We start from the raw sequence: 27142 nt of genomic DNA on the forward strand, positions 1-27142 counted from the left end.
GTTGGCTGGGTGGGTCTTGTCCTTGATTATCCTGGCAGCACTGCTCCGACAGCGTGTGGTGTAAAGTGAGTCCAATGATGGAAGATTGGTTTGTGTGATGTGCTGGGCTACGTTCACAATCTTTGGCAGCTTCTTCCGATCTTGGACAGGACAACTTCCATACCAGGTTGTGATGCACCCTAGAAGAATGCTCTCTACGGTGCACCTATAAAAATTAGGGTTTTAGGGGACAGACCAAATTTCTTCAGTTTTCTCAGGAAGTAAAGGCGCTGGTGGTCTTTCTTGACAGTGGACTCTGCTTGATTAGACCAAGTCAGGTCATTTGTGATATTCACCCCGAAAGTTTTTGACCCATTCCACCTGCACACCACCAATGTAGATGGGGTTGTGTGGTAGAATCAATGAAAGGCTGCCCCGAAAAGTTTGGACAAACAGCCAAACAACCAATGTGCAAAAGAAAACAAGCAGTGCAAATACAAAAGGGGAAAAAAGGAATAATAATAATAAATAAATTAGTAAGAAATATCAAGAACATGAGACGGTGAGATGCTTTTGAAAGTGTAAGAGTGCTTGAAAGCCTGTCCATAGGTTGTGGAAGCATTTTGGTGGTGGGTGAGTGAATTTATTCCCTTTGGTTCAAGAGCCTGATGGTTGAGAGTAAATAACTGTTCCTGATTATGGTGGTGTGGGTCCTGACTCTCTTGTACCTTCTTGATGGCAGCAGCAAGGAAACTGCATGGCCTGCATTGTGGGGGTCCCTGAAAATGAATGCTGCTTTCCTGCAACAGCACACTCTGTAGATTTGCTCAAGTGGTGGAGAGGGCTTTACCCATGATTGACTGAGCCATATCCACTACTTTTTGTGGGATTTTCCGTTAAAGGGCTTTGGTGTCTCTATACAAAGCTGTGATGAAACCAGTTCTCTGCACCACACATCTATAGAAATTTGTCAGTTTTAGGTGACATGCCAGATCTTTGCAAACTTATAAGAAAGTACCTCTGAGTTCGAGATCATGCTTCAAGAAGAAAGTCCACCACCCTATTATGCAATTGGGGATTAGTACTAGTAGGGATGTTTAAGAATAACAACTACATCACAAAAATGAATATTTGAAAATACTAAAGAATATATTTTCGAGTACTGAAATAAATGTATATCATAGGCCAGTGAGCCTGACATCAGTAGTGGGAAAGTTACTGGAAAGTATTCTAAAGGTCCAGGCATAGGAGTATTTGGATAAACATAGTCAACATAGCTTCATGCATGGTGCATCGTGTCTAACATATTTTTGAGGAAGTTACCAGGAAAGTTAATGAAGGTAAGGTGGTGGATGTGGTCTACATGAACTTAGAAAGGCGTTTGACAAGGTTCCCCAGGAGAGGTTAGTCAAGAAGGCTCAGCCACCAGGCATTCAAAATGAGATAGTAAATTGGATTAGACATTGGCTTTGTGGGAGAAGCCAAAGGATGATAATAGCTGGTTGCCTCTCTGACTGGAGAGTCCTGTGACTAGAGGAGTATTGCAAGGATCGGTACTTGGCGCTTTGTTGTTTGTCAGCTATATCAGTGATATAGATGATAATGTGGTTAATTGGATCAGCAAATTTGAGCAAATGACACCAAGATTGGAGGTGTAGTGGACAGTGAGGAAGACTATCATGGCTTGAAGTGGGGTCTGGACCAGCTGAAAAAACGGGCAGAGAAATGGCAGATGGAATTTAATGCAGACAAGTACAAGGTGTTACACTTCGGTAGGACCAACCAGAGTAGGTCTTACACAGTGAATGATGAGGCACTGAGGAGTGCAGTAGAACAAGGGATCTGGGAATACAGGTCCATTATTCCTTGAAAGTGTCATCATAGGTAGATAGGGTCGTAAAGAAAGCTTTTGACACATTGGCTTTCATAAATCAAAGTATTAAGTAAAGGAGATGAAATGTTATGTTGAAGTTGTACAAGACATTGGAGAGGCCCAATTTGGAGCTTTGTGTGCAGTGTTGGTCACTATCAACAGGAAAGATGTAAATAAGGTTGAAAGTGCAGAGAAACTTTACGACGATGTTGCTGGGTCTGGAGGACCTCAGTTATATGGAAATATTGAATAGTTTAAGACTTTATACCTTAGAACATAGAAGATTGAGAGGAAATTTGATAGAGGTATACAAAATTCTGAGGGGTATAGATAGGTAAATGCAAGCAGGCTTTTTCCACAAAGGTTGGGTGCAGCAACTGGAGGTCATTGTTTAAGGGTGAAAGGTGAAAATTTCAAGGGAAACATGAGGGGAAACATCTTCACACAAAGGATCAGGGAGGCTCTATTTCAACATTTAATAGAAGTTTAGATAGGTACATGCTAGTAGCGGTATGGAAGGCTATGGTTCCAGTGCAGGTCAATAAAAGTAGGCAGTTTAAATAGTTTGGCACAGACTAGATGGGCTGAAATGCCTGTTGCTGTGCTGTACTTTTCTATGGCTCTATTGTAATGAGGTTTACAGTAGATTCAGCTTACAAAACAGGTAGCTATTCCATTTATTGAACAAAGACAAAAAGAGACATCTTAAAATATCCTTGTGGGACAAATCAGAACTATTAATTATTTCCCCTCTCATATCTGAGGGGGCAACATCCAACATGTGTAGTGTTACATCTGCCTATCAGAGAGTTGCAATCCATTTATACTTTATGCAGGTCAGTTTGTGCAATGGAATACTAACTGTGTCATAACTTTAAAATATGATTTTAAGTCTATTTATTTACTTTAATTGCATTTATTTGTTCTCATTCATAGGTTTTGGGATATTTCCAAGCCTGACTCAGTGCTTGAAACACTGGAGCACCACACAGAATTTGTATGTGGGCTTGATTTCAGCGTACATATCCCTGGTCAGGTACGTGACTAACTGCTTCAATGACTGGTCAAAATGAATTAGTTCAAAACCTGCAAACAAGCTCCAGATCCCTGATTTGGAACAAAATAGCAGAGCCAAAATGCTGAAGGGGAATTACCTAGTAAAGCTAAATAAAACAGGACATTTTTTCGGCTTGTGCGTCTACTCTGACTTCACAACTAAATTCGATTTTCTTTGTATTTTCATGGGCAACTTGATTCCATGTATTTTGGACTTGGCTGCACAGACAGTATCTGACCGCAGTGATGTTTTGGGGCCTTGGAACAATGAGTCATGCTTTCCACTCCAGACTATTATCTGCCATGTTCTACAGGAAAATCATTGTGTATAACACAAAGTTTAGCTGTGATGTCTTTGATACTCAAATAACTTGCTGTCATTAGTTAACAAGGTGCACTATCAGAATTTACTTGTTTTTCAAGACACTAGTCTTACAGAGGACAGTAGGAAAGTGAAAAAAGAAAATCATTAACTATGTGCTTGACAATAAAACTTCTCATTAATAACCATATGAGGTTTTAAAAGGCTATATGACTTTGTGCAATCTGTGTAATTTGAAGCAGCTGCTCAACTCTGAAAAGCCAGAATTAGGTATGCATCACCTGAACTGTATCATTGTGAACACAAAACTCTCAATAGGTGTAGGGACAATGTTTGTACTTTACTGCTGATATTTAATTGTGTGCAAGATGGTATCACTATTACCGTAAAGAAATCAGTTACACTGTGTATTTGCTTAACAACAATGCACGAATAATGATCTCATCAGATTTTGTGCTTAGTCAGAGGTGTAGTCAGTGTGCACAGAAAACAGAATTAAAGCCTTTTCCTGTACTTCAACTCCTATTTCTCGAAGAAAGAATATATAGTTAGTGAATTAGCTCCATAATCTATAGCTGATTTATTAGATTGTCCCAAGAGTGTTGTGAAAGCTCCCTTGAGGCTGAGGATAAAGAACATTGATGAATTGGAGACAGCAGCCATGGAAGCAGAATTAAATCAGTTAATGGATCAGTTATAGTGTTCCTGAATGAATTAATGTAGAGCCAAATGTTGGCAACATTCACTGCAGACTTATCAAAATGAACAAACACGATTAAGATAAGTGTAGGCGGTTAGATTCCACCATCACATTTTGTAATTAAATGCTAGGTGAAGAAAAACTACACTGCTGCATTACAGTCAAGCAATTGATTAAAAATGAAGGTGATTAGAATATGCTGAGGTAGGGATTGAACATTTTAAATACTTCCCTACATCATTTTCATTGTTTTGCATTCACTTTTTTGCTGGAATGGGCATTAGGTATAGGAGTGTGTCAGCCTAGTGAAATCTACTCTGTGGCAGAGGCAGATTACTCAGGTTATGAACAAGCAACAAAGTGAATTTGCTTAAAACATACTTAACCTGTTTCTGCTCAGGTATTCATCTGGGCTGATTTTCAGTAGGGAAGTCAGCACCTTACTGATTTCAATCTGTTAATGTTTGAAGGGAAGATTAGACGAGGATGAGTGTACATCCAGGCTTCAATAAACATAAACCTTGCATTCAATAAATGATTCAGTCCAATTTCCAACAAGATTCCACCATCAGATACACCTTTCTATCACCTCCCCGTTAAGCATTCTGGAGCAACCATGTCCTCGGTAACTCACTGGTCCTCTCTTACCACTCCCTTTAGTCAGACACTTCCCCGTGCAAATGCAGGAGATGTACACCTTCTTCCCATGATCCGAATGAAGCACTTGCACTTCTTCCAGTCGGGCATATGGCACTAACATTCACAACTTGGTTTCCTCTATATGTAAAAACCAACAAACAGTTTGGGTAACCACATTGGAAAGCAGCTGTGGTACGTCCGCAGTCGTGACTCTGGCCTCATGTTGCCTGCAACTTAGATTTTCCGTCCTGCTCTGATGTATTTGGCTGCTGTTGTTCCTTTTCATGCCTTGTGGCGCATCTGGTGACATTCTTGCCATTTCCGTAGCATTTGACTATTTTTTACAAGGCTGAGTTGCTAGCTTGAAGCACAACCCAGCACAGAAGGAAAGCATGCAATGCGCTGGCTGGATTCGAACTTGGGACCATTTGTCTCAAAGTCTGATGGTGATGAAACTACAGGACTGGCTAGTACTATCTGGCTGTGGCCTGCAATGATTTCCATTTTTTAGCATCTTTAATGCAGTGATATATTCCCAAAATTATTAGGAAGATTGTGAGTAAACAAAATACTGATGGGAAGTGGCATATTTATGTAGTTTATGTAGACAACATGGCTGGGTCAAAAGTGGTTAAAAACTTACACTCACACAGTAACCCCTCTCATTCACAGTTCTTTGCATTGCTCCAGTCTACCTTTTCAGTTGACGTCTTCCTGAAGCATCATTTTAAGTATGTGATAGGATATTGTTAATCAGCATGCAATCCATTTTGGCATTTTTTTATGCAAATGTGCTAACCCAAATGGACATGATGTCATCCCGACATCCACTTTTGTTGTTGTCATCATAGTTTGATATATTTTAATTGACCATTTTTTTAGATTGATAACGATAGAACTATTTCTAACTTACGCATTCTGTTGTACTTTCCTTACAGGTTGTTGATTGTGCCTGGGATGAGACTGTGAAGATCTATATTCCATCTTGCCTTACAGTTAGTCATTAAATTTGTCATCACTGTACAATTTAGTACATAATGTTCCACTTCACAAAACTATATTTCTGTATAAGACTGTATTCTTTATACTCAGCTCATAATGAGCATTAGCTGTTATGTTGAGAAAATTTATAAAGCTCTGCAGCAGTTTTATACATAGGTGTGTATATATGTATACACACATATATATGTACACATGTGTGTGTGTATATATACACACACACACACAGAGCGCTAAATGTATAGTTAAATATGTCTGCCGTGGATTGATATGCACTTAAAGGGACTGTAAACTTCCATTTGTCCACATTGCAGAATGCTTGGGAAGGCAGTGGATAAAAAATACAACACTGGCAGTTTATTTATTTCTTGTGTTAATTCATGAGTAACCAGCTGCTGCAAAGGCTTTGAAACTATATACAAATTTGACTTTGTATATTTCATACTAAGTTAATACATTTTGCACTAATTCATTGTTCAACTAAGAGTAAATACCTGTCTTGGTTCTATGGTACTTCATCCAGACTGTTAAGATTAGACACTGCCTTAAAGTTAGTGTAACCAGGTCTTAATAGGTGGAGGGAAGTGTTGCTGCAAGATGAACTTCAGTCGACATTGGCTTGGAAGAATTATCATGAATATGTTTTCATTGTAATTGAAGAAAGAACAAATTTGAACTTTGCAGCAAGAGCTTTTCATTGTTCAGAAATTTTAATTATTTTTCTGTCTTGATACTGTTACGGATAATGTCATTGTTAACATTGACATGAAGTATATATTTATGTCAATAACATTCAAAGTAACTCACATATTCAGACTAACTTACTTGTTTTCTTGTCATCAGTACCAATTCTTATTTATATAGCATTTTCAATATGGAAAATAAATTGAGGCACTTCCAAGGTGCAGTTTTAAAAATGGTTAGTTTAGCCAAAGGTGAAGGTATTGACGCAGACTTTGCTTTTAAGTGGCTTCTCTCAGTTTGTCTCAGATATTTCCCTTTCTGCTTCAGCTCAATAATGATTTGTCCTTCAGGTTGTGGAAGGCTTGGTCATTCTCCACACCCCGCAGTACTTAGTCAAAACTCAAGTTATTTGCTTTATTCAGGAAACTGCATTGCACCTGGTCAGCTTCCATCCTGAACCATGGTGTTATCTTTTAGGACAGCAGGATTTCTCTGAGTTTTCCCATTTTCTTCCACATTCCAAAGTGGGGTGCAGCAATTTTTCCCAGTTTAGATAGGTAGCATGAACATTGGGGGTGTTGATGAGCCTATCAGAGATTAGATTATTGGAGAAGAAGTGGTCGGTGTACTGATAGGAATGCACCGAGAGGAGGCATAGACTTGGTAGGCCAAATAGTTTCCTTCTGTGCATCTAATTTAAGAAATCACCCAGATACAGAGTTCCAAAACAATTTAAAAATACCCTCGTCATAATTAGGATTTGGCCTATTTCATCCAATTCTAAGGTTACAAATCATAGATTGCCATTTTCATGAACAATTTAAGATGAAATCCCTCGGTCAGCATCTATTTATAACAATTCATCCCTTTGGTTATCCAGTCAGTCAGTTGTCCCTTTGAAGATTCCCCCTTACTCAGGAGGTTTATTATTAGGAGCCACATCAAATATTTCCTGTACATCATCGTCTGCATTGTTCTCCGTCTTTAAAAAAACATTTAATTCGGCTTACTTGTACTGCTAAGATTGCTGGATCAAATATAGAACCAAGTTTGACCTGTTTAATAGGACAGAGACATTTGCTGTGTTTTATACCAACTCTACAGTCCCTCCTTTTCACACCTGGTAATTTGCCCAAGTAAAATACTGCATAGTGCTATTCTGATTTCTTTGCAACATTAGGGGTAATCAGGACACACAGCTTAGAAGAATCTGGGAATATCTTGGATTCCTATTGGTGCAGGTGGTGTTGAGAAAGCAGGGAATTTGCAGAAGGACTTGGGCAGATAGGGAGAATGGGCAAATAAGTGGCAGAGGTTAATATAGTGCAGGGAAGTGTATGGTCATGACCTTTGAAATAAGGATTAAAGGTGTAGAGTATTTTATAAACGGAGAAAATTTCAAAATCAGAGGTGCAAAGAGACATGGGAGTCCTTAAGCAGGATTCCTGATAGGTTAACTGACAGGTTTAGTTGAAGATAATGCAATGTTAGCATACAATTGAAGAGAATTAGAATATAAAAGCAAGGATGTAAAGCTGAGGCTTTATAAGGTATTCGTCAAATGGCACGGGATATTGTAAGCAATTTTGGGTCCCTTATTTAAGAAAAGATGCACTGGCATTTGAGTGGGATCAGAGGAGGTTCATAAGAATCATTTCAGGAATGAAAGGGTTATTGTATGAGGAGTGTTTAATGGTTCTGGGCCTGTGCCAACTGGAGTTTAGAAGAATGAGGGGGTTGTCATTAAAATCTATTAAATATTGGAAGTCCTAGATAGAGTGGAAGTGGAGAGGATTTTTCCTATTGTGTGGGAGTCTCGGCCCAGAGGGCACACCCTCAGAATAGGTGGATGTCCATTTAGTACAGTGATGAAAGACATATTTCTTTAGACAGGTGGCAGTGAATCTGTGTAATTTATTGCCACAGATGGCTGTGGAGGCCAAGTCATTGGGTATATTTAAAGCAGAGATTAATAGATTCTTGATTATTCAGGGCATCAAAGGTTACAGGGAGAAGGCAGAAGAATAGGGTTGAGAGGGATAATAAATAGGCCATGATGAAATGATGGAGCAGATTCAATGTGCTGAATTCTGCTCCTATGTCTTATATTACCCAGTCTCTCTTTGGAGTCATCAGAGAACTTCACTTAGCACGTCTGGTGATTCCTCCAACTGCCCTGAGGTGTGGTCATTATCTTTGATCATTCTACATCTGACTTCTCAAGTTTATGCTGCATTACTGAACCAGCTTGAACCTTATTGCAGCAACCTGGCCACTACATTACAGAAGCTCAGTCAGATTTTGTAACACTGGTAATATCCTTCCATCTGATATCCTTCATTCTGGGCAAGAGCAACCTCATAATATTTCTTGACATAATATGCAGCAGCATAAGCAAGCATTGCCCCTTATTGTTTTCTTAACCTGATTTTAATGGATCCCAGTTAAACCTGCAAAGGAATCCTCTTGGACACCCTAATCTTTGATATTTGATCATGCCCTGTTTAATTTTACAAGCAACCTACTGATCCACAGAGCTTTGTTAAATCTGTTCTGTATAAAATTACATTTTATATTTATTACTTGTCCTTGTCTAATTTCAAAGTTCAAATTTCAAAGTAACTTTATTATCAAAGTATGTATATGTTCATGTATGTATATGTATATGTTCAATTCATTTTATTGTGGGCATGTACTGTAGATACAAAGAAGCACAATTCAATCAATGAAAAACTACAAAAAGCAAAGATGGACAAATAGCCAATGAGCACAAGAAGGCAAAATGTACAATGACAAGTAATAATATTTAGAACATTGAGTAGTCATTGAAAGTAAGTCCATAGGTTGTGGAATAGTTCAGTGTTGAGGTGAGTGAAGCTGTATGGGTTTAGAAGCCTGATGGTTGAAGGGCAGTAACTGTTCTGTTCCTAGTGGTGTGGGACTCAGAGCTTCTATACCTCCTTCCTGATGTCAGCAGTGAGAGGAGAGCATGGCCTGGGTAGTGAGGGCCTTTTTGATGGATGCTGCTTTCTTGTGGCAGCACTCCTTGCAGATGTTTTCAATGTGGGGAGGGTTTTTCCTGTGATAAACTGGGCTGTATTTACTACTTTTGTAGGCTTTTCCATTAATGGGCTCTGGTGTTTCCATGCCAGGCCATTATGCAACCAGTCAGGATACTCTCCATTGTGCAACTATAGAAGTTCGTCAAAGTTGAAAATGTAACATGCCAAATTATTGCAAATTTCTAAGAAAGTAGAGGTGTTGCTGTGCCTTTTTTGAAATGACACATACATAATGGTCCCAAGAGAGATTGTCTGAGATAATCCTAAAGAATTTAAAGGTACCAATCCTCTCCATTTCTGATCTCCTGATGAGGACTGACTCATTGGTCTCCAGTTACTTTCTTCTGTAGTTAATAATCAACTCTTCGGTTTTGCTGATGTTGAGTAAGAGGTGGTTGTGTGGCACCACTCAACCAGATTTTCAGTCCACCTGGTTCAGTACTTGTTGAATGTTACCCTTATACCAATTACCTAAAATTCTAACAAATGTTGTTTGATGCTTCAGATTCTCTTTTGAGCTGTCTGTCTCTTAGTCAATATTCTGACCCAATAGTTTCAAGTAGTATATTTTGTTAACATGTTACTGGTAGAGTTAATGCAGTTGCTTTCTTTGAAGCCATCTACCATCTACCAACACAACACCACATCCTTACAAAGTAAATTTATACTTGGTGACTTTCACATGTACAAGAAGCCAAAGTGTAGACATCTTGGGCAGTGATCAGGTATTGTCTTGCAATGCTGGATAACATAGTTAAGGAGGGTGGAAAATAGGAGGTCAAATTATTAAATTGTCAAATCTGGTATTCCTAACGACTTGATGTTGGCACTACAGTGATGTGGTTAGCCCAACAGTATTACAGCTTGGGGTGTTTGAGTTTGGAGTTCAGTCCCCAACATAATCTGTGAGGAGTCTGACCTGCTCCCTGTGTAATGCGTAGGTGTTCTCCAGATCTTCTGGTTTCCTCCCACAGTCAAAAGGCATGCTGGTTAGTAGGTTATTTGGTCATTGAAAATTGTGCTGTGATTGGGCTAGGAGTAAATCAGATTGCTTGTTGATGTGGCACAAAGGGCTAGAGAGGCTTATTCCATGCTATATCTCTAAATTTATCAACAGAGGAGCAGTGTCTGAACTATTGGAAAAAACACCCAGAAAGAAGGAATGCAAACTACTTGAGTCGAACATAGACAACACACCAACTTCAGTAGAAAGAATGACAAAAATTGAACAATGCAAGTTTAATTTCTATAAGAAAGCTGAGAATACAAGTTGTTGTGTCCAAGTATTAGCACTCATGAAAGAAAATTGTGACTAGTGAAAGGCAGCGTTTGTGGGCCTAAATCTTCAACTGTTCAAAGTAAATTTATTGTCAAAGTACATACAGTGGCATGCAAAAGTTTGGCACCCCAGTCAAAATTTCTGTTACTATGGATAGTTAAGTGAGTAGGAGATGAACTGATTTCCAAAAATCATTAAGTTAAAGATGAAACATTCTTTTCAACATTTTAAGCAAGATTGATGAATTATTTCTGTTTTGTACAATTTTAGAGTGAAAAAAAGGAAAGAAGCACCATGCAAAAGTTTGGATATCCCAAGAGATTTGAGCTCTTGGGGTGCAGATAACATTTACCAAGGCCTCAGATGTTAATTAGCTTGTTAGGGCTATGGCTTGTTCATAGTCATCATTAGAAAAGGTGAGGTGATGCAAATTTCAAAGCTTTATAAATACCCTGACTCCTCAAACCTTGTCCCAACAATCAGCAGCTACCAAGCACTCTGAAAATTAAAATAAATGATGCCCACAAAGCAGGAGAAGGCTATAAGAAGATAGCAAAGCGTTTTCAGGTAGCCATTTCCTCAGTTCATAATATAATTAAGAAATGGCAGTTAACAGGAACAATGGAGGTCAAGTTGAGGTCTGGAAGAGCAAGAAAACTTTCCGAGAGAACTGCTCGTAGGATTGCTAGAAAGGCCAATCAAAACCCCTGTTTGACTGCAAAAGACCTTCAGGAAGATTTAGCAGACTCTGGAGTGGTGGTGCACTGTTCTGCTGTGCAGCACAAATATGACCTTCATGGAAGAGTAATCAGAAGAAAACCTTTCTTGTATCCTCACCACAAAATTCAGCATCAGAAATTTGCAAAGGAACATCTAAACAAGCCTGATGCGTTTTGGAAACAAGTCCTCTGGACTGATGAAATTAAAATAGAACTTCTTGGCCGCAATGCGCAAAGGTATCTTTGGAGAAAAAAGGGTGCAGAATTTCATGAAAAGAACACCTCTCCAACTGTTAAGCATGGGGTGGATTGATCATGCTTTGGGCTTGTGTTGCAGCCAGTAGCACGGGGAACATTTCACTGTTAGAGGGAAGAATGAATTCAATTAAATACCAGCAAATTCTGGAAGCAAACATCACACCGTCTATAAAAAAGCTGAAGATGAAAAGAGGATGGCTTCTACAACAGGATAATGATCTTAAACACACCTCAAAATCCACAATGGACTACCTCAAGAGGTGCAAGCTGAAGGTTTTGCCATAGCTCTCACAGTCCCCCAACGTAAACATCATTGAAAATCTGTGGATAGATCTCAAAAGAGCAGTGCTTGCAAGACCTGTGCTGTTAACGTTCAATTTTGTGATTAATCATGGACATATTCTTTGATTTAAATCCACTTCCTTTGATTTCAATAGTGTTAGCCAGGTCTTGTAACAGCTGAATATACATCTGAACTGTTCTATTCTTGCTAACTGCAGCTAGCCACCATTTTACTCCGATTCGTGTCCTATTTGCCTAGAATCAGAAAAGATGTTTATAATCAGCTGTCAAAGAAGTGCTATAAAAGTTATGGCCACTCAACAGTGATTATCAGGGAAATTTGTTACAGTTCATTGAGACCACTCTCTGCATGAAGTACAGATACTATATGTGTGGGGTAATGTGCTCCGTTTAGACAGGTCAACTTGTATCTTGGGCTTGTTTTATTTTAGACTTTTGGGAAGAGGATTCTGGTTAGGACTGTGAATCTGTTACTGTGGAAAGCTGGTGAGCAAGCTCACCAAAATAACAAATCTATATTTTAATTTCAGTGATGTCTACACAGGAGAATAAATCGAATCAGTCTGCATTTCTGGAAGGATCAAGAAATGAATAAACGGTGACCTCATTGAAACCTATCGAATTGTGGAATGTCTGGATAGAATGGATGTGAAGAGAATGTTTCCTAAGGTGGGAGAGTCTAAGACCAGAGGCACAGCTTCAGAATAAAATGGCATTCTTTTAGAATGGAGATGAGGATGAATTTCTTTAGTCAAAGAGTGGTGAATCTGTGGAATTCTTTGCCACAGACAACTGTGGAGGACAAGTCTTTATGTATATATTTAAGGCAGAGATTGATAGACTCTTGACTGGTCAGGGCATGAAGGGATAGAGGGAGAAGGCAGAAGGTTGGGGCTGAGAGGAAAATTGGATTTGCCATGATGAAATGGTGGTGTAGACTCACTGGGCCAAGTGGCTTAATTCTGCTCCTATATCTTGTGGTCTTAACTTGTTGACAACAACCCAGCTTCAATCAGTACAGGCAGTACATTCCAGGTACTTAACATCCTATAGGTGAAGAAACTCCCCCTCAGATCTCTTCTAAATCTCTTCCCCCTTATCTAAACCTATGGTCTCTAGTTTTATTTATCTCTAATATGAACTGCCTTGCAATATACCGTCTGTACACTACGCAATTTTATTTACTTCAATCATATCTTCTCTTAATCTTCTCTGCTCCAGGGAGAACGGACTGAGCTTCTCCAGTCTAATTCCAAGTAACAACATGGTGAATCTTCATTACACCCTCTCCATATGATCACATCCTTCCTTAATGACCAGAACAGCATGCAGTGCTCCATCTGAGATATGACCAAGGTTTTTAAAATTTAGAACTTAATCTCCATACCTCTGTATTCAGTGTCCTGACTAACAGAAGATAGATAGGTACTTCATCGATCCCAAAGGAAATTACAGTGTCACAGTGGCATTACAAGCACACAGATATACAAATATTAAAAGGGAAGTAAGAAACAAGAAAAAGTAAGTACCTCTAACATTCTAACTGGAGGAGGCCTTCACTTCCCTGGCTATAGGTTGAATTATTATAGAGTCTAACGGCTGAGGGTAAGAAACAGTTGTCTTAGTCTTTTACTAAAAGTGCTCCTCTGTTCAGCCAAGAAACATTTTTCAGAATTACCAGGATTTTCCATAGGGTCATTTGTTCTACCACAGCCTCCAATGTGTCCAGTTTGACTCCTATAACAGAGACAGCCTTCTAATCAATTTATTGAGCCTGCTGGCATCACCCATGTTGATGCTATTGCCCCAGCACATCACCACATAGAAGACTGTATTGGCGACAGCAGACTGGTAGAACATGTGAAGGAGAGGCCTGCATACTCCAAAGGACCTCAGACTCCTTGGGAAGTAAAGGTGACTCTGGACCTTTCTTGTATACAGCCTCTGTGTTGGTGCTCCAATCAAGTCTGTCATCCAGATGTACCCCTCACTTGTAGCACCTCACCACATCCATGTCCTCCCCATCAATACTAACAGGGAGCAATGCAGGCTTAGTCTCCTTCACCATCTCCTTTGTCTTACTGATGTTGAGCTGCAGATGATTAAGTTTGCACAATTTGACAGTCCTCCACCAGGGCCCTGTATTCATCTTCCCATCCTTCCTTTATATTTGCAGATGTCATGACTCAGTATTGTATCTAAAATCTGAGATATACAGGGTAAACAGGAAGTTATCCAATGCAGTCCACTGTATGGCCCCAGTGCTGCTTATAGCCATGTCTGACACAACTCTGAAGCTGCACAATCTATGGTCTGCCAGTCAGTCCATTATCCAGGATGCAATGGAAGTGCCCACTTGCATTGAATGAAGCTTTTCCCTCAGCAATGAGGGCTGCATGGTATTGGAGGCTCTTGAGAAATCAAAAACATGATCCTCACAGTGCTGCCCTGCTTATCCAAACGGCAGTTGGCTCAGTTCCACAGGTAGATGACAGCATCATCGACTAAGGTAACATGCTTTTCAAGCCATGTTATCAACATTTGTTGCCACCTTCAAAAGTCTATGAACTTGAACTCCAGGTCCTTTTGTTCCATTCACAATGTATGTCCTAGCCTCAGTGGTAGCCACAAACTATCTTCTCTCATTTGTCAAGATTAAATTCCATCATCCATTCACCCCCACCCCCATGTCACCATAACCAAAATATGGATATCCTTCTCTGTCTCACATCGCTTAAAGATAATGCTTTAAAATGTTACTTAAAAGTTTTTTTGTTTTAGTTTTTGCTTTCTATGTATTGCATGCCAATATAACCTGAAGAGAATGCCTTGAGGTAGACATGGACCAAAATGATATTAATATTTTAGAAACCAGTTTGAGAGTCAGGCAGCTAAAGAAACCACAAGGAGAAAAAGCTGGAAATTTTCAACAGGTCAGGCAGCAGCTGTGGAACAGGGAAGTTAATGTCTCAGTTTGATGACCTTTCATTAAAAAGGTTCCAATGGAAGATCATTGATGAAATAAATTCTGTTTCTTGACTGATGTAACGTGAGTAATTCCAGCATCTTCTATTTTTGTAAACACGAGATTCTGCAGATGCTGGAAGTCCAAAGCGACCATACCTCTTCCCACTCTCTATCCTGTAAAAATACCACTCCCTTTTCTGAGCTCCTTCATCTCTGCCTCATCTGTTCCCAAGATGAGGCATTTGACAAGGTACCCCATGCAAGGCTTATTGAGAAAGTAAGGAGGCATGAGATCCAAAGGCACATTGCTTTGTGGATCCAGAATTGGCTTGCCCACAGAAGGCAAAGAGTGGTTGTAGACAGGTCATACTCTGCATGGAAATCTGTCACCAGTGGAGTGCCTCAGGGATCTGTTATGGGACCCATTCTCTTCAAGATTTTTATAAATGACCTGGATGAAGGAGTGGAGGGATAGGTTAGTAAATTTACTAATGACAAAAAGATTGGGGTGTTGTGGATAGTGTAGAGGGCTGTCAGAGGTTACAGCGGGACATTGATAAGATGCAAAATTGGGTTGAGAAGTGGCAGTTGGAGTTCAACCCAGATAAGTGTGAAATGGTTCATTTTGGTAGGTCAAATATGATGGCAGAATATAGTATTAATGGTAAGACTGTTGGCAGTGTGGAGGATCAGATGGATCTAGGGGTCTGAGTACAGAGGACACTCAAGGCTGCTGGCGCAGGTTGACTCTGTGGTTAAGAAAGCATACGATGCATTGGCTTTCATCAAGTGTGGGATTGAGTTTAGGAGCCGAGAGGTAATGTTGCAGCTATATAGGACCCTGGTCAGACCGCACTTGGAGTACTGTGCTCAGTTCTGGTCACCTCACTACAGGAAGGATGTGGAAACTTTAGAAAGGGTGCAGAGGAGATTTACAAGGATGTTGCCTGGATAGGGGAGCATGCCTTCTGAGAATAGGGTGAGTGGACTTGGCCTTTTCTCCTTGGAGTGACAGAGGATGAGAGGTGACCTGATAGAGGTGTATAAGATGATGAGAGGCATTGATCGTGTGGATAGTCAGAGACTTTTTCCCAAGGCTGAAATGGCTACCACTAGAGGGCACAGTTTTAAGGTGCTTGAAAGTAGGTGCAGAGGAGATGTCAGGGGTAAGTTTTTTAACATAGAGAGTGATGAGTGTGTGGAATGGGCTGCCGGCAATGGTGGTGGAGTCAGATATGATAGGATCTTTTAAGAGACTCCTGGACAGGTACGTGGAGCGCAGAAAAATAGAGGGCTTTGAGTAACCCTAGGTGAAGAAATGTTCGGCACTGCTTTGTGGGCCAAAGGGCTTGTATTGTGTCATAGGTTTTCTATGTTTCCTCTGCAGGACATCAGAGGTGTCCCCCTTCTTCAAAGGCTGGGGTTTCCCTTCCTCCACCATTGATTCTGCCCTCGTCTGCACTCACACCATCTTCCTACCCCCTTAACAGGGATAGAGCTCCTCTTGTCCTCACGCCATCCCATTAGCCTCCACACCCAACACACCGTTATCCGCAACTTACATCTTCAATGGGACAGTGCCACCAACCATACCTTTACCTCACCCCCACCTCCCATTTTCCACAGGAATCATTCTGTCCTTGATTCTCTTGCCCAATTGTCTCCCCCCACTATTCTCCTCTTGGCACTTACCCCTGTAAGTGGCAGAAGTGTTATACCTGCTTATTCACCTCTTCCCTCATCTCAGCTCAGGGCCCTAAACAGTCCTTTCGATGGAGACAGCAGTTCACCTATGAATCTGTTGGGTTGTCTATTGTATTCAGTGCTCCTCTACATTGATGAAACCCAACAAATTGGGGGAGCACTTTGTTGAGCACCTCTGCTCCAAGCACAATAAGCAGGATTTCCCTGTTGCCAACCATTTTAATTCCTATCTCCATTCCCATTCTGATATGTCAGTCCATGGCCTCCTCTTCTGCCACAATGAGGCCACAATCAGGCTGAAGGATATTCTGTTTGGGTAGCTTCCAATCTGATGCCATGAACATTAATTTCTGCAGCTTCTGGTAATTGACTCCTGCCCCCTTGCCTTTTCTTTAATTCCCCACTCTGGCCTTTAGTCTCTACTCCTCACCTGCCTATCACCTCCTGCTGGTGCCTTCCTCCTTCCCTTTACCCCATGGTCCACTACCCTCTCCTATCGGATTCCTTCTTCTCCATCCCTTTACCTTTCCCACCCATGGCCTCCTAGCTTTTTACTTCAGACGCTCTTCCCCACCCACCTGACTTCAGCTATCAACTTTTAGTTTATCGTCCTCCCTCCCCCACCCCCACCCGTCACCTTCCTTTCCAGTTCTGAAGAAGGGTTTCGCCTGAAACGTCAACTGGCTATTTTTATTTCCATAAATGCTGCCTGACCTCCTAAGTTCTTCCTACTTTTTGTGTGCTGTTTTTCTATTTTTACTTCAGATTTCCAGAATCCCTAGCACGTTTCTTTTGATTTAATATTCACAGAGTACCTAAAAGCTTTAGTTGTGAAACACTTGACCAAAAGTCTGCCTCGTTCCTGTTTAAGCTGCCTAGTGGAGTTTGCAATCCAGTCTAAAATTATACTTAGCTTTCATCCTGCCTTTGACGTTGTGCAGCGTGTCCAGAAATAAAAATCAATAGAAATGCTTCCTTGGATTACTGTAAAATGGCACAGACTGACAGTACCAGCAGGTAGACAGCAAAAGTGAAACAATTTGGCAGAAAGAATGAGAGGGAATATAGATGAATTCATACAAAGTGCTGGAAGAACTCAGCAGGCCAGGCAGCATCTAAGGAAAGGAGTACTGGCGACTTAGAGACCCCTCACTGAGATTTAACGTACTTGTATCTGTGTGTATACAGAAGAGGCAGGTGATGTTGAGATAGTGGTAAGTAGAGCTTTGGGTTTCAGAAATAAAGGCACAGACTACAAAATGAGTGATACTGAATTTTATTAAAGTCTGATTAAATGGCAAATACGATTTTGCTTTCATTTCTGGTTTAGACGCTTCAAAAAGCAAGTGAGTGCTAGAAAGCAGGAGGAACAGATTTACTAGAATGGTCAGCAAAATGGGAAGCTGCGGCTGTTCACGTTGGAGCAAAGAAGATTAAGAAAAGGTTTGATAGAGGATAAATTAAGTTCCATGCAAGAAAACTGTACCGTTAACAAACGGTTGCTTGGTCTGGAGGTACGGGTTTAAAATCCGAGAACAAACAGGGTAAAGCTCGGTCTCCTGCCTGTAGCGGTGCTGGAAGCAGGTTCATCAGGGCCGTAGAGAGAGAGACAGTAGGTGATGTGGCTCTGGGGAAAGGCCTGGGGTTTTCATGATCTCTCCTCCAGGAGCTAATGAGCACACGTAACAGTCGGATTTCACCACTACCTCTGAGAAGTTCAATGTCAGCAAATGGACAGCCCGCCATTGTTACGAAAGGAATATTAAGGTTAAGTTAGGAAATTTCCCAGGTAATTGAAGCAGAGTCAAAAGAGATGATAGTGGTTTGATACGGGAACCTACAGCAAAGGGAAAAGGCGGCGTGCTATTAATTTGCTGGCTCTGCTGAAGAATCTGCGCGGGCAATCCGAGTCAAATGGCCTTCGAGATTCTGAGAAATAAAAGCGAAGCGGAGGCAATGCACGGCGTAGCTCAAAAACGCGTTCTATACGGATACAGGTCTTTCTACCCAGCTGGTCCATACCGACCGAGATATCCTATCCAGGATAATGTAGCCCAGTATAATTATGCGCGCGTCAGAAAACAACACAGAAATCTGAAGAGAGCAGATTATGAAGTCCAGATCTTCATTTTCATCTGTTGATCCACAAGCTGCGACGACAGGTTAGCAAATGTGTCAAAATAGTTTATCGATTAAAAGGACGGTGATTGTAACCTCTATATAACGAGTAAGGAAGTACTCGTTTCTAATCATGGAATTTCCGGATTTCAATCGAGTGCAAAAACATTGATTCATGTCACAGATTTCATTCTCTTCCGTCGTCTGGTTTGAAGTCGGATATTGTGTTGGACGCATTTCTCTGGCATATTGATGATTCCTTATCTTTTAGTAACGCTACGTTGATGAAGCATAAACGGAAGGAAGTTTCGCATTTACAGCCCTTTGCATTACATCGACGTTTTGTAAAAATGACAGAGCTGTAGGTACGAAGGGATACTACAACCATGTCCAATTTCTTACAGAATCAGTTTCTAGCGCGCCTCCCAGGGTGCCTGTAATCAGCAATAAAAGACAACACGACTCAGATCTTTGACTAACGGCCCCGTTTAGTGTTTTGATCCCGAAAAGAATGTACTCAGCTAAAGGAGATAACATACTTTCAAGAGGGCAGATTATTTTCAGCACCTGACGAAGACGTGTTTTATTTTCGTCTAAACGTCGAACAGTTCGCATAAATGTTAAGGGTTCAGGCTTTTGAGAGTGGTGATTGAATTCGGCATTAATCAACTGGCAGAACACACACAAGACCGGTGAAGGGTCTCGGCCCGAAACATCGACCGTTCATTACCCTCCATAGAAGCCAGCTGACTTTGAGTTCTTCCAGCATTCTGCACATATTGCTCCAGATTTATAGCACCTGCAGTTTCACGATGTCTCCAACTTGACTGACGGCCTCCCCCCCTCCCCGAGCGGTGACTCACCATTAATCGTGCAGTGGCGAAAAGAAATGTAAAATAAAAACACTCACTTAATTAAGTAAATGGGAAGCTGCATTTGTGACTGGTTTCCATGCGTCAACTCCCGGGATCATTCACATTTGACTTTGCAGCATTTTGAATGGTGGTCATTAATAAAGTGTTCAGTTGATCAGTTTCAGCCCCGGTCCTGTAAATGCTCCCGCCTCCGCCTTTAGTTAAATGAATGGAACCGTAGGGTGGGCGGTGCTTCAGCCGGAGTGTCTGTGGCAGTTGGTACCCAAAGGCTAACCCATTGGTTTCACATCTGAAGCACCATGCACCTCTGCAAGGGCAGGACGCTCGGTATCTCGGTGGCTGTTGCCCACGGAGTGTTTTCGGGATCCTTGAACATTCTGCTGAAGATTCTTATTTCTCGGCACAATTTCATCTTTTTGACGCTGGTGCAGTTTCTGACGAGCAGCACCGCCGCTCTGACACTAGAGATCCTGAGGAGGCTGAGTAAAATAGACGTTCCGCCTTATAGTTTCAGTCTGGCCAAGGTCTTCGCCAGCGTCACGCTGCTGTCCACTCTGCAGTCCTGTTTGACTCTTTGGTCGCTCCGAGGCCTCAGTCTTCCCATGTACGTCGTTTTCAAGCGCTGTCTACCTCTCGTTACCTTAATCATAGGAGTTTTCCTGCTCAAGAACGGCACCCCCTCGATCGGTGTCGGTGTAGCGGTGCTGCTCACCACCTGCGGAGCCGCGCTGGCAGGTCAGTATTACCGGCGATCTGTCCCCAAAGTCCGAGACTCCTATCTCGCCGATTTGTAAGTCCCCATGCAATTGCAGAGGACTCCAGTTGCCGTTAGTTTATTCACGGGCATTGCGCGAAAAATATAATGAAGGTTAATTGACAATGGCGAGATGTCCCGGAACTTTGTTCTTGCATTGCACGAACACAACGGAAAGGATGTAAAAATTCACAGAGATCAATCTGGTTGAATAACCCAAATAGCACTGACATCCAATCTAAAATCGACTAAAACTGAAAGGAATCTGCATGACATGTATGTAAGATATATATAATGTCTATAAATCTTTTTAATGTTTTATAAATCTTTACTCTCCATACAGTCATTGTCAAATAGTTGATTAACGGCGTCAGTTAATAAAGTAATTGGCTGAATAGTATTTCTTTGTGTTTTATTACTAAACCCCTAGCTTCTCGCTCTGTTTGTTTGGTAACCAGGTACCGGTGTACTAAAGTGCAGCTGGTACAAGTTATTCGGCATGTTTCTCACAGGCCTGTGCTTTCCCCCAGGGGCTGGTGATCTTTCCGGGGAGCCAATCGGCTACGTGACCGGGGTATTCGCAGTGCTGGTACACGCCGCTTATCTGGTGGTGATTCAAAAGAAGGGCAGCGAGCATTCCTACGGCCCGCTGACTGCCCAGTATACCATCGCCGTCACCGCCTCGCCAATACTGCTGATCTGCAGCCTCGCCAGCCTGGATGTGGTCAATGTCTGGTCGTACCCGGGCTGGCTGGACCCCGCAGTCTGCTGCACCTTCGTCTCCTGCATCCTGATCGGCTGCCTCATGAACTTCACCACCCTGCACTGCACATACATCAACTCGGCGGTCACCACCAGCTTCGTGGGCGTGGTCAAAAGTGTGGCCACCATCACGGTGGGTATGCTGGCTTTCAAAGACGTGGTGCCAACCTCCCTGTTCATCGCCGGCGTGGTGGTGAACACAGTGGGCTCGGTCACCTACTGCATGGCCAAATATTTCGACACGAGGCAGCAGGCCAAGTACGATGACCTGGAAGAACTGACCAAAGAGGAGGAGGAAGGACAGACTGAATCTCCCAGCGTTGCTCCCCAAGCGCTTGAACTGCAGGAAGTTCCCAGCGCCGAGTCTGAGGGGAGTGGAATCGGACCCATAGAACCGCAGGCGCCCCACAACAATGCACTGACAGAAAACTACGTCGGTGTGTGGAGGTTGTTAAGACAGCTTACGGTTTCCGGGAAAGACCCCGCAGCTCAGGACTCCCAGTAAATCATCGAAACCTCACTCTTCGTTGCCTTGTGAAGGACCAGTGGTATCTATTATTCGGGGTGCCGGCGTTACCTCCGTCTTACCAACTGACAGAGCAACGTGGACCAAATGCCAGGAACAGATTACCAACATCCTGTGCTATTATTTCTCAGATGCGAGGCGAAAACCAGACGTAAATCTCAATTACACTCGGAAGAATTATCGTTATGATTATGCGGATACTGTATTTACACGCCAGTCTACTCTGTACGGGCAGGATTCCAGCCCGTGGGGAAACTCGCCACTCCTCCCCCCCCCCCCCCACACACACACTTCTCTTTCTCTCCACATTTGCCCAAGCAAGTGAAAAATACCCCCCCTCCACCCTACCCCTGCCCCGGCGTTCAGCGACAGTAGGTCTACCGTTTACACAGCAGAGGTTTATGAAACAGATCACCGACACCCACTGAATAACACCGTGGGATGGGCAGGAGTGAATGTAAATCGAATAATGCACGTGAATATTTGCAATCCGGCAAATTAAACATCTAATTTTGATATTAAGTAGTGGCTACACAATGTCAGCGGAACTTCTTAATGAAATTTCTTCCTCATTCTCACAATCTCATCAAATTGAAAATTTATCCGGAGACAAAAAATATTTTTAGACGTATTCATCTTTAGTTGCTATTTCTAATTGTAATTGTTAGATGGAGACCCCCCCCCCCAAATCTTGTGTTCCGATTGTTAAGTGACAATGACAAAGTTTAAGATATGACACCATAAAGAAGAAAACAGATTTTAATTCCGTAATGCAGCTCCTTCAGGAGCTTCTATTCCTCCCGAAACCACCAGGGTTGAGAAGTATTCGGAAATGCCGACGCCCTTCTCGTCGCGTCCTGTCTCACCGATCAACTGGCAGCTGTTGTGTCAAGTTGCCTCATCGGCCGAACCAACTCGTGTAGTTTTCACAAACACAAGGGCTTCTGCAGATGCTGGAAATCCAAAGTGACACACACGGGATGCTAGAGGAATTCAGGTCAGGCTGCATCTATGGAGAAGAATAAAGAGTCGACGTTCCAGGCCGAGACCCTTCGTCAGGACTGGAAAGGAAGGGGGAAGAATGTCCTTTCCTATCCAAATGAAGGGTCTCGCCCCTAAACGCCGATTCTTTTCCTTTCCGTAGATGCTGCCCGACCCACTGAGGTCCTCCAGCATTCTGTGTGCTAAACTTGTATTTTTGTGTGAAGTTGGGAAGGGAAGGGTTGTTTAGTAATTATGTGAAACAAAGATAAAATTGAAGACATTTTAGTTTTTTGTCTGCACTATATGTTTGCACGTACAAGTGAATTAATGAGGGTTTCTGTTCACGTGGAGAGAAAATGGGCAAAGGAAAGTGTGGGTGGATGATTAAGTATGCAGAGATGGAGATGTATGTGACTGAGGTGAATCTGTAAGGAATATTATACATAAAATAGTTCTGAATACAAAAGATATTTTGATTGGAAAATACACAATTAATTTCAAAGTTATTTATAATTATATAAACTTTTTAAACACTTTGCAATTTTGTAAGACAAACTATCTCTGGTGATTCATTATTGAATACGAATTGTACAGAGTTTAGATGGTCCTGTTAAACTTTGCCATTAAGTTACTTTAGGTATGCTGTATTCCCTTTATTTTTGTATTTATTGCAGTTGCATTTTTTATATCTGCTATAGGGAAAAAAAGTCGTTGTAGGTGCCGGGTTACATTTTTTTTATGCATTAACTAGACCAAATCTTTTGGTCCTCACTGTACAACAGTGAAAGAATTTTTTTTAAAACACACTTTCGCTCTGTTTGTTGGTTTCTCTTGAATCATGCTTTACATATGAAATATTTTGGTCATTAATTGCCTACAGTGGCCATAGCATTTCACAGTCAGTGAAGCTGCAAATTCATTGACATAGGTACAGAGAAGATGTCAGGAGTAAGTCTTTTATGCAGAGAGTGGTGAGTGGGTGGAATGGGCTGCTGGCAACAGTGGTGGAGGCAGATAAGATAGGGTCTTTTAAGAAACTCCTGGATGGTTACATGAAGCTTAGAAAACTAGAGGGCTATGGGTAACCCTAGGTAATTTCTAAGGCAAGGACATGTTTGGCACAGCATTGTGGGCCGAAGGGCCTGTATTGTGCTGTAGGTTTTCTATGGTTCTATGTTCTACCTCACCAATGCACTTAATTCGTATATAACCATTGTTCATTGCTGGTGAAGATACTCTGTATTTCTGTGGAAACATGGTATAGTTCCTGTCAGAGGTTCTGGTACCATCAATTTTAAATACTCCTTTGGAGATTTCAAGCCCAACCATATAATTCTTGTGCCTCCTATTCAATGTCTAGCAGAACATTGTCAATAAATACCCCATGGAAAGATTCTAGGTCTTTTTAAAACAACAGCTCAAGGAAGGCCACATCTCCATTTTCCTAATTGATCAAAGTCTCGTTGTAATCTACCATAACCTTCTTCACTATCATTAACACCTCCTAATTTCCTATCATCTGAAAATTCCTTGATCAATCATTGTGTATTCATTTCCAAATCCTTTATATAAATAATGAATAACGGAGTCCCAATACCAACCCCTGTGGCACACTACTAGTCTCACACCTCCATTCTGAGAATAACCTTTAATCACCAGCCTCTGCTTCCTTCCTGTAAGCCAATTTTGATTCCACCTAACTAGCTCTCCGTAGATTCAATGAGACCGAACCTTCCAGACCTGCCTGCCATTCAGGATCTTGCTGAAGGCCTTACTAAAGTCCAAATAGACAACATCCAATGAGTTCAGGGAAGAAAACAGTGATGTTGCAGCATATTGACTTTACAAGGAAGGCGTTGTTCATGGCCTTGAAGTTCATTCCAAAAAAGAAAAAGCATTCTAACAGGAGAATGAAGCAATTGTGGCTGACGAGGGGAATCAAAGGCAGCATAAAAACAAAAATGAGGGCATTAAATTTTGCAAAAATTGTTGTGAAGTTAGAGGATTGGAAAGTATTTTTAAAACCTACAGAAGTCAACTAAAGAACAATAAGGAGAGAAACAATGAATTGTGAAGGTAAGCTAGCCAATAACAGAAAAGAGGATATCAAAAGCTTTTTCAAATATATGAAGAGTAAAAGAAAGTCAAGAGTGGATATTTGATGCTAGAGAGAGAGTAATGGGGGACAAAGAAATAGTGGATACACTCTAAGAATTTTGAATTAGTCTTTACTGTAGAAGATAGCAGCAACATGCCAGAAATTTGAGAGTGGCAGGGTGCAGAAGTGAGTGTAGTTGCTATTACAAAGGAGACAGCACTTAGGATACTGAATTGTCTGAAGATAGACAAGTCACCTGGACCAAATTAACTACATCCCAGGATTCTGAAAGAGGTAGCTGAAGGGATTGTGGAGGAATTAGTATTGATCATTGATGGAAAATCAAAAATGTCATTTTACTCTTAAAAAAGGGAAGGAGGCAAAAGACAGCAAATTACAGGTGTGTTAGCCTGAATTAAGTGTCTTGTAAGATGATAGAGTTCTTTATTAAGGATGAGGTATTGGTGTATTTGATGCATGTGATAAAATTGGGCAAAGTCAGTATGTTTTCCTTAAGGGTAAATTTTGCCTTACAAATCTGTTGGAATATATTGAGGAAAAAGAGCTTTGACCAGCAGCCAATCTGGACATTGGAAGTTTTGAGAGTAGGGGACTTCAATCAGGTGCACTGCCCAGGTACAAAAGGCAGCAGCGAGTTGCTACAGCAAAAAAGAGCTTTCACCAGCGTTTGGGAATCGATTAGCAAGAGCAAATTAAAGGCAGGGGAAGTGCAGCGGCTGTCATTTGAGTGGACAGAGTCAGAGTGGTAATCTGGAGGCTTTAGCTCTTTGAGGCTTCTGAGAAGAGAAGATTCATTCAGAGAAAGCAAAAGAAAGGAAAAGCTCAAGGTTTTTGCCTTCCCTTTACATATGCTCAGCTAGGACATAAGAGTTGCCAGGCAGGATAGTTGAATGCTTCTCTTGCGGGATGTGGGAGGGCAGGGAGACCTCCAGTGTCCCTGATAACTACAACTGTGAGATGTGCATCCAGCGGCAGCTTCTAACAATCTGTGTTAAGGAGTTGGAGCTGGAACTCGGAGGCTGAGGGCGTGATAGGACATATAGAGAGGTAGTTACACCCAAGATGCAGGACACAGGAGACTGGGTGATGGTAAGGAAGGGGAAAGAGGTTAAGAAGCCAGTGCAAGGTACCCCTGTGGCCATCACCCTCAATGAGTATCATTCTGGATACTGACAGGGGGGATGACCTAACAGAGGAAAGTCACAGTGGTCGGGTCTCTGGCACTGAGTCTTCCTCTGTGACTCAGAATGGAAGCGGGGAGAAGAGGCACGCTGTGATGATGGGGGAATCGTTAGGGGAATGGACAGGAGATACTGTGGGTGTGAACGAGATACCCAGATGGTATCTTGCCTCCCGGGTGTCAGGGTCTGGGATATCTCAGATCCAGTCCTCAGCATTCTTAACTGGGAGGGTGAACAGCCAGAAGTCGTTATCCATGTAAATACCAATGACATGGGTAGGATGAATGACGAGGTTCTGCATAGGGAGTTTAGGGATTTAGGTGCTAAGTTAAAGGACAGGACCTCCAGGGTTGTGATCTCAGGATTGCTACCCATGCCATGTGCTAGTGAGGCCAGAGCTGAGAAGATTATACAGTTTAATATGTGACTAAGGAGCTGGTGTAGGAGGAAGGGCATAAGATTTTTGGATTATTGGGCTCTCTTCCAGGGAAGGTGGGACCTGTACAATAGGGATGGTTTGCACCTGAAATGGATGGGAACAAAAATGCTAGCAGGAAGGTTTGTTAATGCTGCATGGTGGGGTTTAAATTAAAGTTGCAGGGGGACAGGAACCAGAGTGCCAGAACAGTGGAGAGGTCGTGGAGGCAGATGTTGGTAAGCCTTTAGATAAAGTTAGGAGTCAAAAGGTTGAGCATGGTGCAACTAGTGGCCTGAGCTGCCTATGTTTCAATGCACGAAGTATCAGAGGAAAGGCAGCTAATAGTGTTGAAGATGAGGGAGCTGATTTACAAACAGAGGCAATGTGTAGTGAGGAGAGGCTGCTGATAGGGCAAAATTGCAACCAACAGGATGAGTTGCAACATAAAAGGCGGACAAAATCGAAAAGTTTGAATACAGGACTGAAGTTGTTATATTTGAATGCACACAGTATATGGAATAAGGTAGATGGACTTGTAGCACAGTTGCATATTGGCTGGTATGATGTTGTAGGCATCACTGAATCATGGCTGAAAGAAGAGTATAGTTGGAAGCTTCATGTCTATTGTATTGAAAGGACATGCAGAAAGGTAGAGGGGTCGGTGTTGTTTTGTTGGTAAAAAGTGAAATCAAATCAATAGAAAGGGGTGACATAGGGTTGGAAGGTGATGAATCATTGTAGGATAGAGCTAAGGAAATGAAAGAGTAAAAAGATCCTGATGGGAATTGTACAGTATACAGACCCTCAAATAGTAGTAAGGATGTCGCCTTCAAATTACAACAGGAGATAGAAAATGGATGC

At 41.7% G+C, this 27142-nt stretch overlaps 2 protein-coding genes across 3 annotated transcripts in view; both read left to right on the top strand.

The window, feature by feature from the left end:
- The window catches only part of pex7 (peroxisomal biogenesis factor 7), an 86869-nt gene extending 74324 nt beyond the window's left edge, over positions 1-12545 (top strand). Inside the window, exons 9-11 of one of the 2 annotated variants that reach the window (XM_059982510.1) lie at positions 2789-2888; positions 5508-5564; positions 12404-12545. In XM_059982510.1, the coding sequence (XP_059838493.1) occupies positions 2789-2888; positions 5508-5564; positions 12404-12406 (160 nt within the window). In that variant the 3' untranslated portion in view covers positions 12407-12545. Of the gene's footprint in view, positions 1-2788; positions 2889-5507; positions 6389-12403 lie in introns of those variants that run through there. The other variant, XM_059982509.1, reaches the window with a different exon arrangement.
- Positions 12546-12735: 190 nt separating this feature from the next.
- Positions 12736-21788, top strand: slc35d3 (solute carrier family 35 member D3). The gene is made up of 2 exons (XM_059982511.1): positions 12736-20272; positions 20822-21788. Exons 1-2 carry the CDS (start codon positions 19837-19839, stop codon positions 21556-21558), a joined length of 1173 nt encoding a protein of 390 aa, XP_059838494.1. The 5' UTR covers positions 12736-19836; the 3' UTR covers positions 21559-21788.
- The last annotated feature ends 5354 nt before the right edge of the window (positions 21789-27142 follow it).

The sequence above is a fragment of the Hypanus sabinus genome, chromosome 10 (genome assembly GCF_030144855.1).
Source record: "Hypanus sabinus isolate sHypSab1 chromosome 10, sHypSab1.hap1, whole genome shotgun sequence".
NCBI classification, from domain to species: Eukaryota; Metazoa; Chordata; class Chondrichthyes; order Myliobatiformes; family Dasyatidae; genus Hypanus; species Hypanus sabinus.